This window comes from Dryas octopetala, chromosome 5, assembly GCF_963921425.1.
Source record: "Dryas octopetala chromosome 5, drDryOcto1.1, whole genome shotgun sequence".
NCBI lineage: Eukaryota > Viridiplantae > Streptophyta > Magnoliopsida > Rosales > Rosaceae > Dryas > Dryas octopetala.
The window spans coordinates 13,001,962-13,018,289 of NC_141370.1; the positions used below are offsets into that span (position 1 = coordinate 13,001,962).

The 16,328-nt window shown below is 32.6% G+C and overlaps 1 protein-coding gene across 2 annotated transcripts; it reads right to left on the minus strand.

Moving 5' to 3' along the window:
- Positions 1-1,528: 1,528 nt before the first annotated feature.
- Positions 1,529-3,863, minus strand: LOC147284465 (patatin-like protein 3). Of its 2 annotated transcripts, XM_086243157.1 has the most exons (7): positions 3,723-3,863; positions 3,394-3,575; positions 2,974-3,160; positions 2,636-2,788; positions 2,118-2,420; positions 1,737-1,912; positions 1,529-1,601 (listed from the first exon to the last, which is right to left on the minus strand). In XM_086243157.1, exons 1-7 carry the CDS (start codon positions 3,861-3,863, stop codon positions 1,529-1,531), a joined length of 1,215 nt encoding a protein of 404 aa, XP_086099283.1. The 2 variants fall into 2 exon arrangements, with proteins under 2 accessions (XP_086099283.1, XP_086099284.1); XM_086243158.1 differs by lacking the exon at positions 1,529-1,601 and having other exon boundaries at positions 1,733-1,912; positions 3,756-3,863.
- Positions 3,864-16,328: the final 12,465 nt, after the last annotated feature.

Here is a 16,328-nt window from a genome sequence, read left to right on the forward strand (position 1 = left end):
GATTGAGGAAAGCCATATTGGGTTGCCATTGAACATAATTAAACAATAAGAGAAGGCAATCATACAAGGAAGGCTCGTTACCTTTGGGTGGAGAAAGAAAATCAGCCACTTGTTCTCTTTGTGAAGAATGTATGGTTTCAAAGTCACAATATAGAACCCATGCAAATGGATTACTGTTCTTTTGGAAGAAGCAAACAAAAAAACTTGCTGCCTAGCACTCTCAAGGCAAAATGAGTCACAAAGAAATCTCATTTCTCAAGAGCAGTTCCTACTAAAGAAAGCCCAGTAGGAAGACAAATGTCTTCAATCAAAGTTCAATAGTCATGTGTCTATCCGAAACAGCCCATCAACAAAACAAATCACCAATTGACAAATCTTTTATTGGTGTGAATTCAAATTAAGGTTAATTGGGCTTGTCTCCAAAATTACAATGCCCATTAATAAATAATTATCAATTAACATTTAGTTGGTAGTTGGTACAAAGTCTAATGGATTTCTCTCAAATCCATTTGCCCATTAAAGAATAAGAAACGTATCAATTAATAAAGTAATTGATATAAAAATATTAGTGGGCATATAACCAAATTCTTGTTAGCCCATTATAAAAAAATGTGTCATTTAACAAATAAATGATACAAAAATATTAATGGGCACATTTTCCTCCAATTCCAAATTAAAACTCTCAAATTGGTACAAAACCAATTCTCTCAATTGGTACAAAATCGAAACCAAATCCAAACCCCAAATTCAAACTCTCAAATTGGTACAAAACCAAATTCTCAATTGGTACGAAACCAAATCTCTCAAATCCAAATCTCAAAATGGCATAAAGCCAATCAAGTCAAATTCTTTACGAACTACGTCCGGTTTGATCCCATCATGGGTATGTAGGCAATGTGAGTGAAATTCACATTCAACCTCATTCACAAAATTCTCTAAATTCTCTTAGGAATTAATTCATACAAGTTTCTTTGAATTAATTTCGCACCAAATCAAATCCGCTCAAATCCTTCATAAATTAATTCTACACACAAAAGTTTCTGAATTAATTTCTCAAATCAAATCTAAGGGCTCTAAACTCTACCCAAGTTACACAATTGATTTAATTGGGTCATCCACCCATTTAATTCTTAAAAACCTTGGAACTACATGTGGTTTGATCTTGCAATTGGTACGTAGTCAACCTAAAATATGGGTGCAACCGCAGCTGCAAATAAATTCTATTTCAATAGGTCTTTCACCTATTGAAAATCCAAACACTCACAAAGTGATCTGTTGGTTTCATTGCAATTGGAATCAAAGGGTATTCCCTTAATTCAAGGGATTGTAATTAAGAGATGTACTCCATCTTGAATGGGTCGTACCAAAAATAATAAAACCCTTATTCCTTAAATGAATTTGGGTGAAATTATGTTGAGTAATATTATTATTATTTATTTACAATTTTTGTTCAACATACATTAATGAATAAATTTCCAAATTCAAGCATGCTAGAAGTAGAAATATATGAGCCCAACTTTAAAGCTTATTACTTTGTGTCTTTGGCGTGTGGTGATCTTGACTCCCGGAGTTTCTTTTCATCAGAAAGTAAATTTGCAAACCTGCATGCATTAATATGATGATGATGATGACTATTAATTCAGGAAAAATAAAGCTAATTTATCTGGTGGATATCATATAAAAACTATTGAACATAAGAAGAAAAACTTGAAAAGTGTTTGATAAGTAGAAGTCACCTTTGAAGTGCTTGCTCATTGGTGCCACCATTTTCAACTGGTTCATAGAGGCCCGTATCCAAATTTGTGCGTGAAACTGTTTTCTTGAGCAATTGCTTTCCTACTTCCACTAGATTTTCCAAGTTCTCCTTGGTTGCTTTGTCAACTGAGGCTAGATTTCCCTTTAGTGTGTCCTCCTGCTTTCGCATTCAACAATAATAGCTAAGTGATAAAACATGAACATGAAAGCACTTAAAAGTGTTTCTGTAACGCAAAAAATACTTTTGTCTATTTCTGCCAAATGCTATAAAAATCGTTTACCAAAAATACCCCCAAATAGGCTCTACTATCGTATAATAAAAACATGAGGAAAATATGTGAAAGATATGAATTAAAACTTACATTAATCCTGAGGTAGCTATGTTCAGAATGAAGAGCTTGGAAAACAACACAGTTGTAGTAATCAACCAAATCCGCAATTGCTTCACCATAACAATCCAACAAAGGAGTAAAGCCATCATTGTATAACCAGCTTATAACCCCCCACTTGGAAGCCTTCTTAGCATCGTATTTCAGTTCACTCGTGTCTGAACCTGTCCCCAATGAGACCAAGAGAAAACGATTGTACTCCAGCGGCTTAATGTCCATGAAATCTGGACTCTGCCTCGTAATTTCTTTTGTCACTTCACCAATGGCAACCATAGCCTGTAGGAATTATAAAACAAGCTACTAAATATTAGTTAGTCCGTACATATTGGTTAGAGAAATTTTTTCTTACTGAACAGTTTAATATGTTATGTTGTCAGATTCATCAATTTGAAATTTTGAATCATTGATTGAGTAGATATTTGTTAAAATGTATGGTCGGAATACACAGACTTCAATAACATGACATGTCATATATTTGATAAGAGTATCACCGGATTATTAGCAGCCACGCCACCGTCGATGAGGTTGAATTCTTCTGATTCCCCTTGTTGATCAAAATAGTGGGCTGGAAAGTAAGTTGGCGCTGCTGAGGTACCAATGCAGATGTCTGAAAGTAGAGCATTCAAGACTGGACGGCTTGTCACCTAATTAATTCATTGAAAAAATAAGGGAAGTCTTGTTCATTAATGTATGGGGTTGGTTGGTTGGTTAAAAATAAATCAAATTCCACATGAAATTGTTGAATTATCATAATTGGGTAATTAGTTCATTAATATACATATATTTCCATTAGAAGAAAAAAAAAAAACTGGAGAAGCATATATGCAACCTGATAAGAGGAAAAAAGGACAGGCAGAAGTTTCTTGATGTCAAAAGTTGGAATAACCACGTTTGTCAAGGTTTGGTCCAACTTTTTGTCCCCTAATGTCTCCCTTATTAGCTTGCGGAGATACTTTCCATCATACTTTGGTCCAGTTAGAGCTTTAACAAGATCTGTAACTGATGCACACAGTCCCCTATATATGTTTTTGAGTAGTAGCCAAAAAGAGGTTTAGTGATCACTACATGCATGCCATAACATGCATCAATAATGTTAAGGTTATTAAATTTGTTTATCAAATAATGTGAGATCGTATATTATTTGATAGAAATAAATGAAGTTTAGAATGAACTCAATTTGCATAAATATATAAAAATCCGTTATGTTATTTGGTGAACAAAATTTGTATAGTTTGAACATAAATATCACCTTGATTGTGGGAAAATTTTGGGACAATTATCAAGGTAAAATGGGACAATATCTTTGGCAGCGAAAAGTGGCCTGTTGTTTTCGTTGGGTGCTGCTAACATGCCTGTAATTAGACCACCTGTACTTGTCCCAGCAATCACATCGAAGTAATCTGCAAGCCTTGCCTCTTCACCATCTAGTTCCTAATTAGTACCCCCATATATAATGCATGTAATTAAGCTTCAATTCAGAGAGCTAGAACCACACACACACATATATATATATATATATGAACAATTTTTTGAACGGATTTCCATTATTATTTCTGGGATATATATTTAATTTCTTACCTGAAGTTGAGATTCAAGGTATGCAAGAAGAACTCCAGGAATGATTCCTCTGATTCCACCTCCGTCTATACTAAGAATGGTTATGAGGTTCCCATATCTTGGAGGTTGAAATGCTTTGTGGGATGAGGTTCTTGTTTCCATTAATGGCGATTTGTTGAATTGGAAACACACAAAAAAATATGGGAGAGTTTTGTTGGTGTACTTGAGGACAAGCTTGTGGATGGTGATGGATCAACCCTAGTTAGTAGTACTAGTATTAGAGCATATGTATGAATCTATATATGTGCACGATGGAAAATGATGACATGTAAGTGATTGGTCTATTTAATTGCGTGTTGGTAAAAGTATTTGTAGATCTTTGAATTTAGAGAAGCTAGTTTTGTTGGTGTACTTGAGGACAAGCTTGTGGATGGCGATGGATCAACCCTAGTTAGTAGTACTAGTATTAGAGCATATGTATGAAGCTATATATGTGCACGATGGAAAATGATGACTTATAAGTGATTAGTCTATTTAATTGCGTGTTGGTAAAAGTATTTCTGCTAGATCGATCTTTGAATTTAGAGAAGGTGATCGCTATAGCTTGGACTTGGAGCCATTGGGGTTTAATGTGTGCTGGCCTTATCCTTGGTAGTTTTAGACATAAGCACATGTTGACGATATAAGCACAAAAAATTAACATAAGTAGAAAATCTGTAGGGCATATGTCATAGCTGGTTAGATAGAACGACCGCATATCAAATAAAACGAGCCATTGTGCTTTGTACGTCCATTTTTCCTCTTATACCTGCTTCTTCCTCTCAGTCTCTCACCATAACTATTCGTATGTTTTATTTGATATATCAACATTAAAACTAGAGTAAATTACATCTTCCACCCTTGAGGTTTAAAATGTTTCACAACTTACACCTTATCGTTTCAATTTTTTTAATTTAGTACCTAATATTTTAATTTACTTACAATTGATTACTGTCGTCTGTCAGACTATCTAGTTAGACATTAACTTTTGACGTGGGAGTTGCAGATTCTATATTTTTGCTAACATGTAAGGCCGAACGACTTCTCTTCATATGCATTTTCGAGACATCAAGTTTGATATGGATTTTGGGAGGTTGTTTTAAAACCAAAATTTATATCAAACAGTTGAAGCACTTCCTATGAGATATTCTAGGAGGTCATTTAGCCTTGCAGGTAAGCAAAAATGTGGACTCACAATAGCCACATCATCAGTTAACATCTAATTAGATGATCTGACAAAAGTGATAGTCAATTGTAAGTAAATCAAAACGTTGGGTATTAAATTGAAAACTAATGTATAGTGCAAGTTGTGAAACACCCCAAATCTCAAGGGTGTAAGTTATAATTACTCTTAAAAATATACACTTTTTTAGACAAAAGTTTATTTTGTAAGTCTCATTTTGGGATTTAGATCATCTCCTAAGCACTCTAATCTTTTAACCTTGCTAACCTTTTAGTTATAGAGTATCACGTGTCTTTTATAACATCCTCTGGTTCATACTCATTTAAAATTATAATCACTAAATCAAAATTAAAAATAAAACACATATGTAATCCAACATAAACTTAAAAAACTTTAAAAAATAGAAAAAAAAATTAAAAAAACCATAAACCCAGCCCACCTTCCCTTCCCTTCCCTTCCCTTCCCTTCCCTTCCCTTTTCTCTCTTCCTTTCTCTTTCTCTCTACGTACTCTCCCTCTCTTCTCTGTAGATCGGAGTCCCTCCAAAAAATTAAATAAAAAAACAGCTTGAAATACTACTACCTTATCCTTCTCTTTATTGAGTGAGATACAATTATGATTAAAAAAATATCATATCAAATTACACAGTATTCATTGAATTTGTTTATTGTGCAATTACTTAATTTGCATGCAGAATCGTAACACATCATTGCCATTAACATGTGGGGAGGCTGCTTGTAAAGTATAAAAATTGAAGTCATGAATACAAATCAAAGAAAAGTGGAGAATTTGGCACCAACCATCCGATCTGCAGAGAAGAGAGGGAGAGTAGATCAAGAGAGAGAAGGGAAGGGGTCAGAGGTTGGGGAGGGAGGGTGGGCTGGGCGCGCCTGGGCTTATGGTTTTTTTTTTAAGTTTCTTATGTTTATGTGGTTGGATTATTTCTTATTTTTAATTATTAGTGATTATAGTTTTAAATTAATGTAAACCATAGGATGTTATAAAAGACACGTGACATTCTATAATTAAAAGATTAACAAGGTTAAGAGATTATAGTGCTTAAGAGAGGATTCAAATCCCTCATTTTGAGTTTAACTTACCTTAAGTTTTATTAGATTTATACTAATTAAGTTTTAAAATTGTCACGTAAACTCTTTGATACAAATCTTTTCCCATTTAATTTATCTTAAGATTTGATAAAGTTGGGTGACATGTTGGTGAGTTGGTCCAGTCACTTAATAATTTGTGCTCTCTTTTAATTTCAGGTGCCTATTTTTTAAAGGAAATCTTGTCACATATCTCTCTTTCTCTCGCTCTCTTGAGGTTGGGTGTAATAGTCCACGCAAGAAGTTGTCAAGTCCAAGTAAGTGCTTATCATGTAATTAGGGAAAACCAAAATTCTGCAAGATTATTAACATACCAGAGATTATGTTAATTACGTATATAACCAGGTTTTCTTATAGCAATTGGCTATCTGCAAAATGTAAACCCACACGAAATCTGAGGTAGGTAATGAGCTAATGCTATAAGAAATGCTTGGTAATATTGACCTAGGCCTGCCATTTCAGCTCGTGAAAGACAGATAAAATAAATTATTCATCGGCAAGAAAGAGTATGTTAGTGGTGTGCTTAATTAATTAATTAGTGATTGTGATGTTAGTGGTGTGCTTAATTAATTAATTAGTGATTGTGATCATTTCTCTCAGAATGACAATAATTAAAGAGTGCTTTCAATTTCCTACTTTAATTGTATTATACTATATTCAAAGCTTAAGTAGACTAGAGGAAGAGATCGATCCAAACGGGACACCTACAATAAAATAGAATGGAGAGAGATTTGGGCCTAATCCATCATGTACCAACAGATAAAACAAAACGTTGGTTTAGTGTGAGGCAATAAAATGCCATTATTCACCAAAAAATAAAATAGAATGTCATTAATTTGACCTTCTTTAGGTTGCTGCTCATAAATTTCCAAATTGAAAGGAGTTGAGCAAATCTTGTTAGTGGGCTGTACAGACGCTTAACGGCCCAGAAGCCCATTGGACCTCCAATGGACCAAAGGAGAGTACACTTGTTGAGCCATGGAAACATGTCCCCAAGTAGTCTGTGTTAAAACAAAAGGGTATTAGGCCCATACTTATTCCCTCTATTTTTCTCTTCATACCTATTGTATAATGAGAGAGATAGTAGGTGTATACGCCAGTAATAGAGAAGTTTTTTCCCACACATACAATCTCACAACTTTTGAGTCTTGACTCAACCCGAAGTTCAAATCAACTCAAAGTTCCACTCTACTTTAATAAATGTAAGGTGCTTTGATTAGAAGGACAAAAAATGTAATTTTCTTAACCACAAGATCAGCCAGTCACAAACTTAAACTTCCGAAATAGCGTCGAGTGCTCGGTAGGTGCTGATTGAAAAACTAATTACTTTGTTTATACTTTTGTCAAATTGAGTCACCCAACTGGTTTGAGGTTAGAGCTAATCACTCTGTTTATATGATTTGAGCCTATTGGAGTAATTTCCAGTTTCATCAAATTAATGTATTAATTCTTAGACACTGCCATAGTGCCATGGAATAAAGTAGTGAAATATTATTAGGAGCTAGCCACATTGAAAGGCAGTGCCTGCAGGTGGGGAACTCATGAGGGATGAGTCATGAGTCATGGGCTGTGCAGTCAATGATTCAGTGTACGTGCCATGCACGAGTATAAGTTGTCTTTAGTGAATATATATATATTGCAGATTTGCAGGCTCCTCTAATTGTATTCAAATTTCAAGCTGTGTTCCATAACCATCCATTGTTATCAGAAGCTAGGATTTTCCACTCACGTGTCTTGGCAGTCCCAGTCCCAGTCCCAGTCCCTTTCTCTCTTTTGTCTTCAAGCTGAAGCCAAGGTGGAGGTGTTGACAAACTTATGATTGACAATGGAATCCTCCTACCGTCTACCTATTTATAATAGGAAAATATCTGCCTCAATTTTTGGTTGGAAGAACTCTTCTAACCCCCTCTCACATATGTATGTTTTTTTTAATCTTTTAATTTAATTTTTTATTTATTTCGAATGAAAAAGACTAAAAAGACATGTGTTTGTGAAAAGAGGTTGGATGAGCTCCAACAAAGGACTGAGTCAAGTATTTATTCTTTATAATATTACTTACCTTTTAGTAATTTTTTTCTACTTATATCCTATCCTCCTTCATGGCCAAAAAAAAATCCTATCCTTCCCTTACCCAAACACTAGTTGTACCAATAAAAGAAAATTAACATCACAATGTTAGAATCTTTAATTGTCAGACCAAAAAAAAAATCTTTAACTGTATCTCATCTCACATTTAAAGTCAAAGATTTATCAATCACTAAGAGTGCATGATAAAGAAGTTTATGAAATTGAACATAATGTGCTTTTAGCCTTCTCTTAGCTAATGAAATACATCAAAGAGGGCATATTTGAGGCATTTCATCAAATATCTTATTATTTTTTTAAAATAAAAATTCAACAATATTGAAGTCAAATTGTATATTGACGTACTCAACAGTAATAGAAGACAAAAAAAAAAAGTTATTGGGGTCAACAAACCCCGTTGACCAATATGGATCCGTCACTACTCACATTGGAGGATTAAACATTTTAAGCTAACGTACGAACTTTTGGCATTCTTTTACAAGTGTTAGATTTTTTTAGAATTTGTCCCACATCACTAAGAGCATGTATAATGGCTTTTTACTATATGCTATGATACTATATTTAGCATGACTTTTAGCATTTAGTAATAATTTTTATGTTTTTTGCTCCAATGGCACAAAAGTTATAGTTATATGTTAGTATGTTTATATTTTTAATATATTCATATATATCCTTATAAATTAAATTTAATATATTAAATTATTTTAATAATTATATCATTGTAAATATTTTAATGAGATCTTTAATATGAATCCAATATTAAATATATTTAAATATTATTATTTTAATACTCAAATTAATATTTTAGTATTTTTCATGTCAAAGTCAAATTTAGGAATTGTAAAATTTGAATACATGGTCAATCAACTCATGCAAGCTGCTCATCCTCATGCCTCTTGCTCCTCATGCCTCTTGCTGCAACATTTTTCATCCATGTGAATATCTTTTCCTCTCTCTCTCGTGGGACCCAGCACTTTTTCAACCAATCACTTTCTTTCACTTGATTTTTTATTCTTTCTTTACCCATACTTTTCAGATGGTGGGTCAACTTTTTTCTTGAGTTCCTCAATAGCAATTGCTAAATTTTCTACTATATGGTGGAAAATTTAGCAATAGCATAGCAAATGCTAAATTTAGCTATGCCATTGTAGTGAGCTTTTTTATCAATTCTGCTTTAATTAGCATATAGCATAGCATTTAATCATGTCATTATACATGCTCTAATGTACATTATTAAAGGCAAGATGCAAGGCTAAATGCAAGATTTAGCTTTTGCTTTTAGCCAAATGCACAAATTTATATATTGCTAGAGACAAAAGGCAAAAACCCACATATTTAATTTATTAAGTGTATTCATATATATTCTTATAAATTAAAATTTATAAATTAATATAATTTAATAATTATATAATTATATAATTATAATTATTTTAATGAGATCTTTAATATGAGTATAATATTGAATATATTTAAATATTATTATTTTAATACCTATTTAATTATTTTTCTCATTTGTTTATTGGCTAGTGGCAATTAAAACAAAAACAAAAACAAAAGGCAGCATGCATGCGTGAACAGTGGCAATTGTCATAAATTTGAACATTGGTGCCATGTGTTGGAAATTGATAGGTGGGCTTTAAAAAATAAAGGCATAAATTCAATTTAGACACATAACTATATATGCTATTTCAACGGGGTCCATGAACTTTCAAATATTTCAAATATATACCTGATTTATTATGTAAATTGAAAAATGAAATTTCGTCCATCAATTTATTGAGAGATCAGTTAAATGTCAGCTTGGCTTTTACTAATGGGGATTAATTGGTAACGTCGCACCAACTCAGCATACATTTCCCGCCAAATGAGCAACACATGTCCACTTGACACGGGCTCACACACCCATCACCTCTTTCATGCTCGTCAAACGTTCTCTTGACCATTTAGTCTCCAAAAAACATAACGTTTTCCCCTAAATTCGAATATAAATCTCTCAATTGTGTTCAACGAGCGAGAAAGAAATGATGAGTTTATGGACCCGTGTCAGGGGTTAGGTGGACCTGTGTCGCTCATTTGGCGAGAAATGAGCTACACGAGTCCACCTAACCCCTGACACAGGCCCACAAACTCTCACTCTCTCTATTATTATAAACTTATGGGTCTGTGTCGCTCATTCGGCGGAAAATGTTTGCTGAGATAGCACCATGTCGTCAAGTAATCTCGGTCAGCAAAAGCCAAACTGTCATTTAACTGAGCTCTCAACGAATCAATGGACATAAATTCATTTTTTAATTTAAATAATAGATCGGGTGTATATTTGAAATATTTTAAAGTTCATAAACTACGTTGAAATAGTTTATATAGTTTGTGTCTAAATTAAATTTATGTCAAAAATAAAAATAACAATTGGAAAACTTTTTCTAGGCCAGTAAACATGAAGACAAAAAGGGCCCGCTTATCCAATCCGCGCGCGACACCTAGACTCCACTAGAGGTACTGCCACCAGCTTTTTCTCCATGCAGACTGCACAATTCCTTGGCTTCTGTGCGAACAATAACAAAATTTTGGACTACATTTAGCCTAAAATCTTGCTAGGCAAAAATTGTCTTGTATTCGGCCTAGCAATATAGGGATATTTTCACATTTTTAGCTAAATGTTGCCTTTAGGCTTGCATTTATCCCAGCAATGTACATACTCTAAGGAACCACTTGGCTGTGCTGTTTATAAGTATTGGGCAATCCTAACCTGTGGATCATGTTTTTGGGGTTGACCTAAGCCCATGGGCTTCTAACTAGAGAGGGGACTGCCAAGTGGGTCCAACCCCTCACCTCTTGAGCATGCTTAAGTTTTCTAGTGTTCTATTAATTAGTATCAAATCAAAGCACCACATTGAGAATAGTATGGCTATGACTTCGTAATTTATCTTTACAGTCAGACGAGAAAGTATATGAGCTTTTGGATACCTTTTATCTTATAATTTGGTTTTGTAAGGACAAGTTTTACTCACGAGTATTATTTCATGCATTCTTATTTGGTCACTAAGATGTAGTTCATGACTAACCAAACTAATATGTAATTCATGGTTGACGTTTAAATCCCATATCCTTCCTTGCTAGAAGTGACCTAGCTAGTTTCCACTTTAACTTATTATGTTCTCCCTTTTTTGCAAAGACAATAATGACTCCATATGGTTTAAAATGCAAGCAATGACCAGTGTGGTAAGCGACAATAAGTACTGGTCGATTCTTCAACAAGAATATAATAATATTAAACCAGACATATATAATAATGATGCAAAATAAGAGTACTGGACAAAGTTGATTGTCAATTTGTCATAAACTATTCAGAGTGGGCTTCACGTTTCATTCATATGATATCCATGTCTTGTATCTTTGTCCTTGTATAATTGCTCTTTCAGTATAACTCATCTCGAAATTTGAATGACACTTCAATTGTAAGGGAACATTGATGACATAAATACGGGTGTGTTTCGAACGGATTCGATCGAAAATAGGGTGTTTTAATTCCAATTCAAAAAATTTCAAAATAAAATTTTTATTTCAATTTTTATTTTAATTTTTATTCCAAAAAATCGGAATTTCAACATTTCATTCCAATTCAGAATTTTTGAATTTCTCGAAATTTTCAGATTTTTTCGGAATATCACATTTTTGGAATTTTCGGATAAAAATTCGAAATTTTCAAATAAAAAATCAGAATCTTCACATTACTTTTTGTTATTAGTAAAAACAAACAAAAAAAATTAGTAATTACACGTACAAAAAATGTGGGTGTTTTTGTTAATATTTATGTTATTATGATACACATATATTTATAATATACATATGTTTATATTAATAGTATTATTTATTTATTTTAATATATATGTATGTGTATGTTTGAAACAAATAACAAATTAATGAAGCATATAGTAAAAAACTAAATAAATGATATAATATTAATATAAATACGAAATAAATTGGCATAATTTCGAAAATATCGAATCGGAATGCCTTTGGAAAATTTCGAATCGAAATTCGGATTGAATCGGAATTTACTGATACATTTCAATTCCAATCCAATTTTTTTCAAAATTTTCAGAATTCGGTATTTTTGAATTTCGAATTTGATTCGGACGTTCCAAAATTGAAAATTTTGGGATTGAAATCGGTCGGATTCGGATTTTCCAATCCAAATCACACCCCTAGATATAAGTCAATATATAAAGAGTCTATTAATATATAGGTACTAACATCTAATTTTATTAACCAAAACTACCTAAAGCCTCATTCTTCCTTTGCGGACCAGCTACCACAAACTCATTCTTCATTTGCGGACACCAAAAATATAACATGCAGACATCTTCCAAAAATACCAGCATCAACGCATCACTAAAAACAGAAACAGAAACTGCGAGTCCGCAACTCCAATAAACTGCAGTTTCAGTTCACTTATAGTTCCAGAAACTGCAGAAACCTGCAGTTTCAGTTTACTTGCAATTTCATAAACTGCAGTTTCAGTTCACTTACAGTTCCAGAACTGCAGTTTCAGTTCACTTGCAGTTCCAGAAACTGCAAAAAACTGCAGTTCCAGAAATTGCAGTTTCAGAAAACTGCAGTTCCAGAAACTGCAGTTTCAGAAACTGAACTAAACAAAAAAAATCAAGAACCTACTACTGATGTAGAGGTTGGGATTTGGGAGGAGTTGAAGATGTGGAAGTTGGGATTTGGGAGGAGCTGAAGATGTGGAGGAAGAGAGGAGGGGCTGGGTTTTGGTGGGTTTCGGCGGCAGGGGGCGACGGTAGGGGGCGAAAGCATGGAGAAAGAGAGAGAGAAGGTGGGCTGGTGGTCAACCCAGGTGGGGGATGGAGTTACTGATGGAGGAAATGAGAGAAAGGAAGAAGAAAAAAAAAAAGAAAGAGAAAGGAGAAGGAAAAAAAAGAAAGAGAAAGAGAAAGAGAAACGGAGGAGAAAGAAGAGAGAATGAGATCAGGGTGGGTAGTGGGAAGTGTGGGTTGAGTGCATTGATAATATGGAGAAAGAAATCAAATGCAGTGACCTAATTCTTAATAAAGTGGCCTAATTGTTACATTTTAATGATCATGGTATTACAGATTAAAAACAATAACTAGTATGTAGCTTAGGGTAATTAATTCATATATAAATTGGGTCTTCTTGAAAAACTGCATGTGGCTGGGTTGTGGAGGCTACAATTTATTTCTTTGATTTCATGTTTCAAGTAGGGCTGGAAAGTACGTCATGTGATTGGATTGAATATTGATGGGTTTATCTGAAATAGGATTAAATGTAGAGTTCTTCCTTCAATGCATAATAAGGGAAACAGTAATGCTACACTTACCACATTTTTATACCACAATTTTATATCATCTTACATGGCATTCATACATTGGACACTAAAAATTAAAAAATAAAACCTAAAAAAGAAAAAGAAAATACTCTTCCAGTAAAGTAATAACACATCAAATGGGATACAAATGTAAGAAAAAAAATGTGGGACAACTAGCATTATTGTAAGGGAAATCAAAACTTATCTTTTATATATGCTTTTGAAAATCTGATGAAAATTTTAAATAGATGACAACTTAAACTACAAAAAGAAATTATATTGAACCTTATTTTGTTGTTAGAAAATAACTTCATTTATTGGAAGAATATTAAATGTCAAATAATAAGAATTTAGAGGTTTTGCATCCCCATAATATGAATGCATACAATCATTAATCAGCATTGCATTGATCTAACTAAGAAAGTATAAGAGAGAGTAGAAAAGATAAAGAGAAATGCTAAGAGAATAAAAGGGTATGAAATATTAGTCTAGTGAGTTTAACGGCTATGTCCTGACCAAATAAAAAGGAGTTTAACGGCTATGACGAATGACCAGGTCAATTGAGACTCAAAATCAAGATAATTAGCAGATTTGGATCGTACTAAACCAAAAATCTAGCTAAAAAAGTCTTGAATAGTTCATTCACATATGTACGATATGAACACCTAATACTATAGTGCCATGTATGTATTCTATATTTTTTTCTAAGAGAAAAAAATAATTTTGGTCCATGTGTTTTATTTCGAAAACATATTTGATCACGTGGTTTTAAAACTTCACATTTGGTTCTTATGTTTTATATTATTTGCAATCTTAGGATATTTTGCATCCAATATGAAATTTTTTCTTAAATAGAAACTAATAACCTGTTTAAACTTGCGAGTTTTAATTAAGAATGATCTAAAATCATGTATATAACTTTGAATTTGATTTTTAAACAAAAATTTAGAGAAATCCCAAACTTAAAGTTCAAACCTTAAAATTTTTTTAACCTCAATATTTTTAGCAAATAAAGACGAAAATAAAAATTGAAATTAGTTTTAGAAAACCTATAAGATGGTCCTTCAAAAAATTTTGTTGAAAACAACTGGATAATTTATCCTCAAATTGAAAATTTAAGTTTTGTTAAAATTGTTCTAAAATTGTAAATAATATAAGAAAGCAATGATCAAATGTGGAGTTTTAAAATCACATGGACCAAATTTGTTTTTTGGGGTAAAATATAGGACCAAAATCATTGTTTCCCTTCAAAAAATTATAATTTTTCCTTTTAATAAGAACACACGCCAATAACATTATATAAATGAATATCGCATCATACACGTAGCACGACCGTCTTCTAGGGATTTTAATGAGTCTTAGGTCATGATGATGGATGCTAAATAGACTGGATCATTAATTCATATAAATGCTAGAGTTTAAAATATGCATCTACACAAAGACTTCTAAGTTTTCTTTTTGTCAGAGTAGAAGAAATATTCATCTATATACCCCAAGACTTCAAAGTTCTGACGCGTGAAAATTAATTCTAACTGGTAAAATATTGGAAGAGAAAATGTCCTTCCTTTGATAGCAAAATCATAAGTCTAGTTTTTAAATTGGAAGTAATGAGCACTTCTAGAACTAATAATTTTCAATGGTTTGACAATGTTAAAGTGCTTTTAACTCACATGCACTTTAAAACCTTTTCAAGTATACAGAAAATTGAGTCACCCCTTTATCTTTTCAAATTTAAAGAATGATTTGAAATTCATCACCAAAGTTTAATGGCCAAATGCGCAGGAAATCAAAATTAGAATGCTATAACTAATGCAGCAACATTAGTTTGGTCGGTGGCTATTCTTTAGCGTTTACGCAATCAATGATCATCCCTTTCCTTTTCCTGCTAGCTATTTTTTTTTCATGAAAAAAAATCTTCATGATTAATTCATTATCCTTCTTTTATCTTCGAAGTCTCTTTGAGTACCTACTACCCATAAACCATTCTTCGAAAGTGATCGATCTAGTAAGGATTTGAGTTAGTGAATTAATTTGAAGACATCATGTGAGGCTCACCCCCACAATAATGGCCAAATGAGAAGGCCAGTGCAGTAGAGAGATAAAAAGAAAGAGAAGGGCTTAGAATATCTCACATTAGATAACTAAACTCTTGCATAATAATTTATAAAGTAATAAGTCTTTTTATCTATTACTAATTGGTTTTGAGTTAAATAATCTAATTTCTTCGATGGTATCAAAGAGGTTGTATACGTATCGTTGCCACTCAATAACAAAAAAAAAGGGTTAACGACAGGGGCATTATTAAAAAAAATTAAGACCACATGGATAACATTGAAAAATGATCAAACCACAAAGACTGAAGTAAAATTTAGCCAATTTAATATCTCCACAAATTTGAATCAGTAAATTACAAGTATTATAATTTTATGTGATTTTAATTAATAAGGGTTTAACACATTTCTAATTTATCCATAAATCAACTTATGAAAATTTAACGATTTTAAAAATAATTTTTTCAGTGCAATGTACATTGAGCATTCTAATGCTCAACATAATTATAGTTAGGGAAACTTAGAGTACAGTCCATTTGATGAGTCTTTCTTAAACTAAGACCATTAGTAATTTAGGGTTTTTAATTAAGTCCTTTTATTTTTCTTGTTTAACGACTTTATGTTAGGTTTTAACTCCAATATTTTAGGCTCCGCCCAAAATCTCAAAGTTAAAACCTAACATGCAACCTCTACAAAGCTCACTCTACACCCTAGGAGGGGAAATACCTTTCAAATAGAAGGAAATACTCTTCAAATCGGAGAAGAACTTTATTATGAATTAAAATAATTTTCTTATAAATTAAAATAACTTTATTAT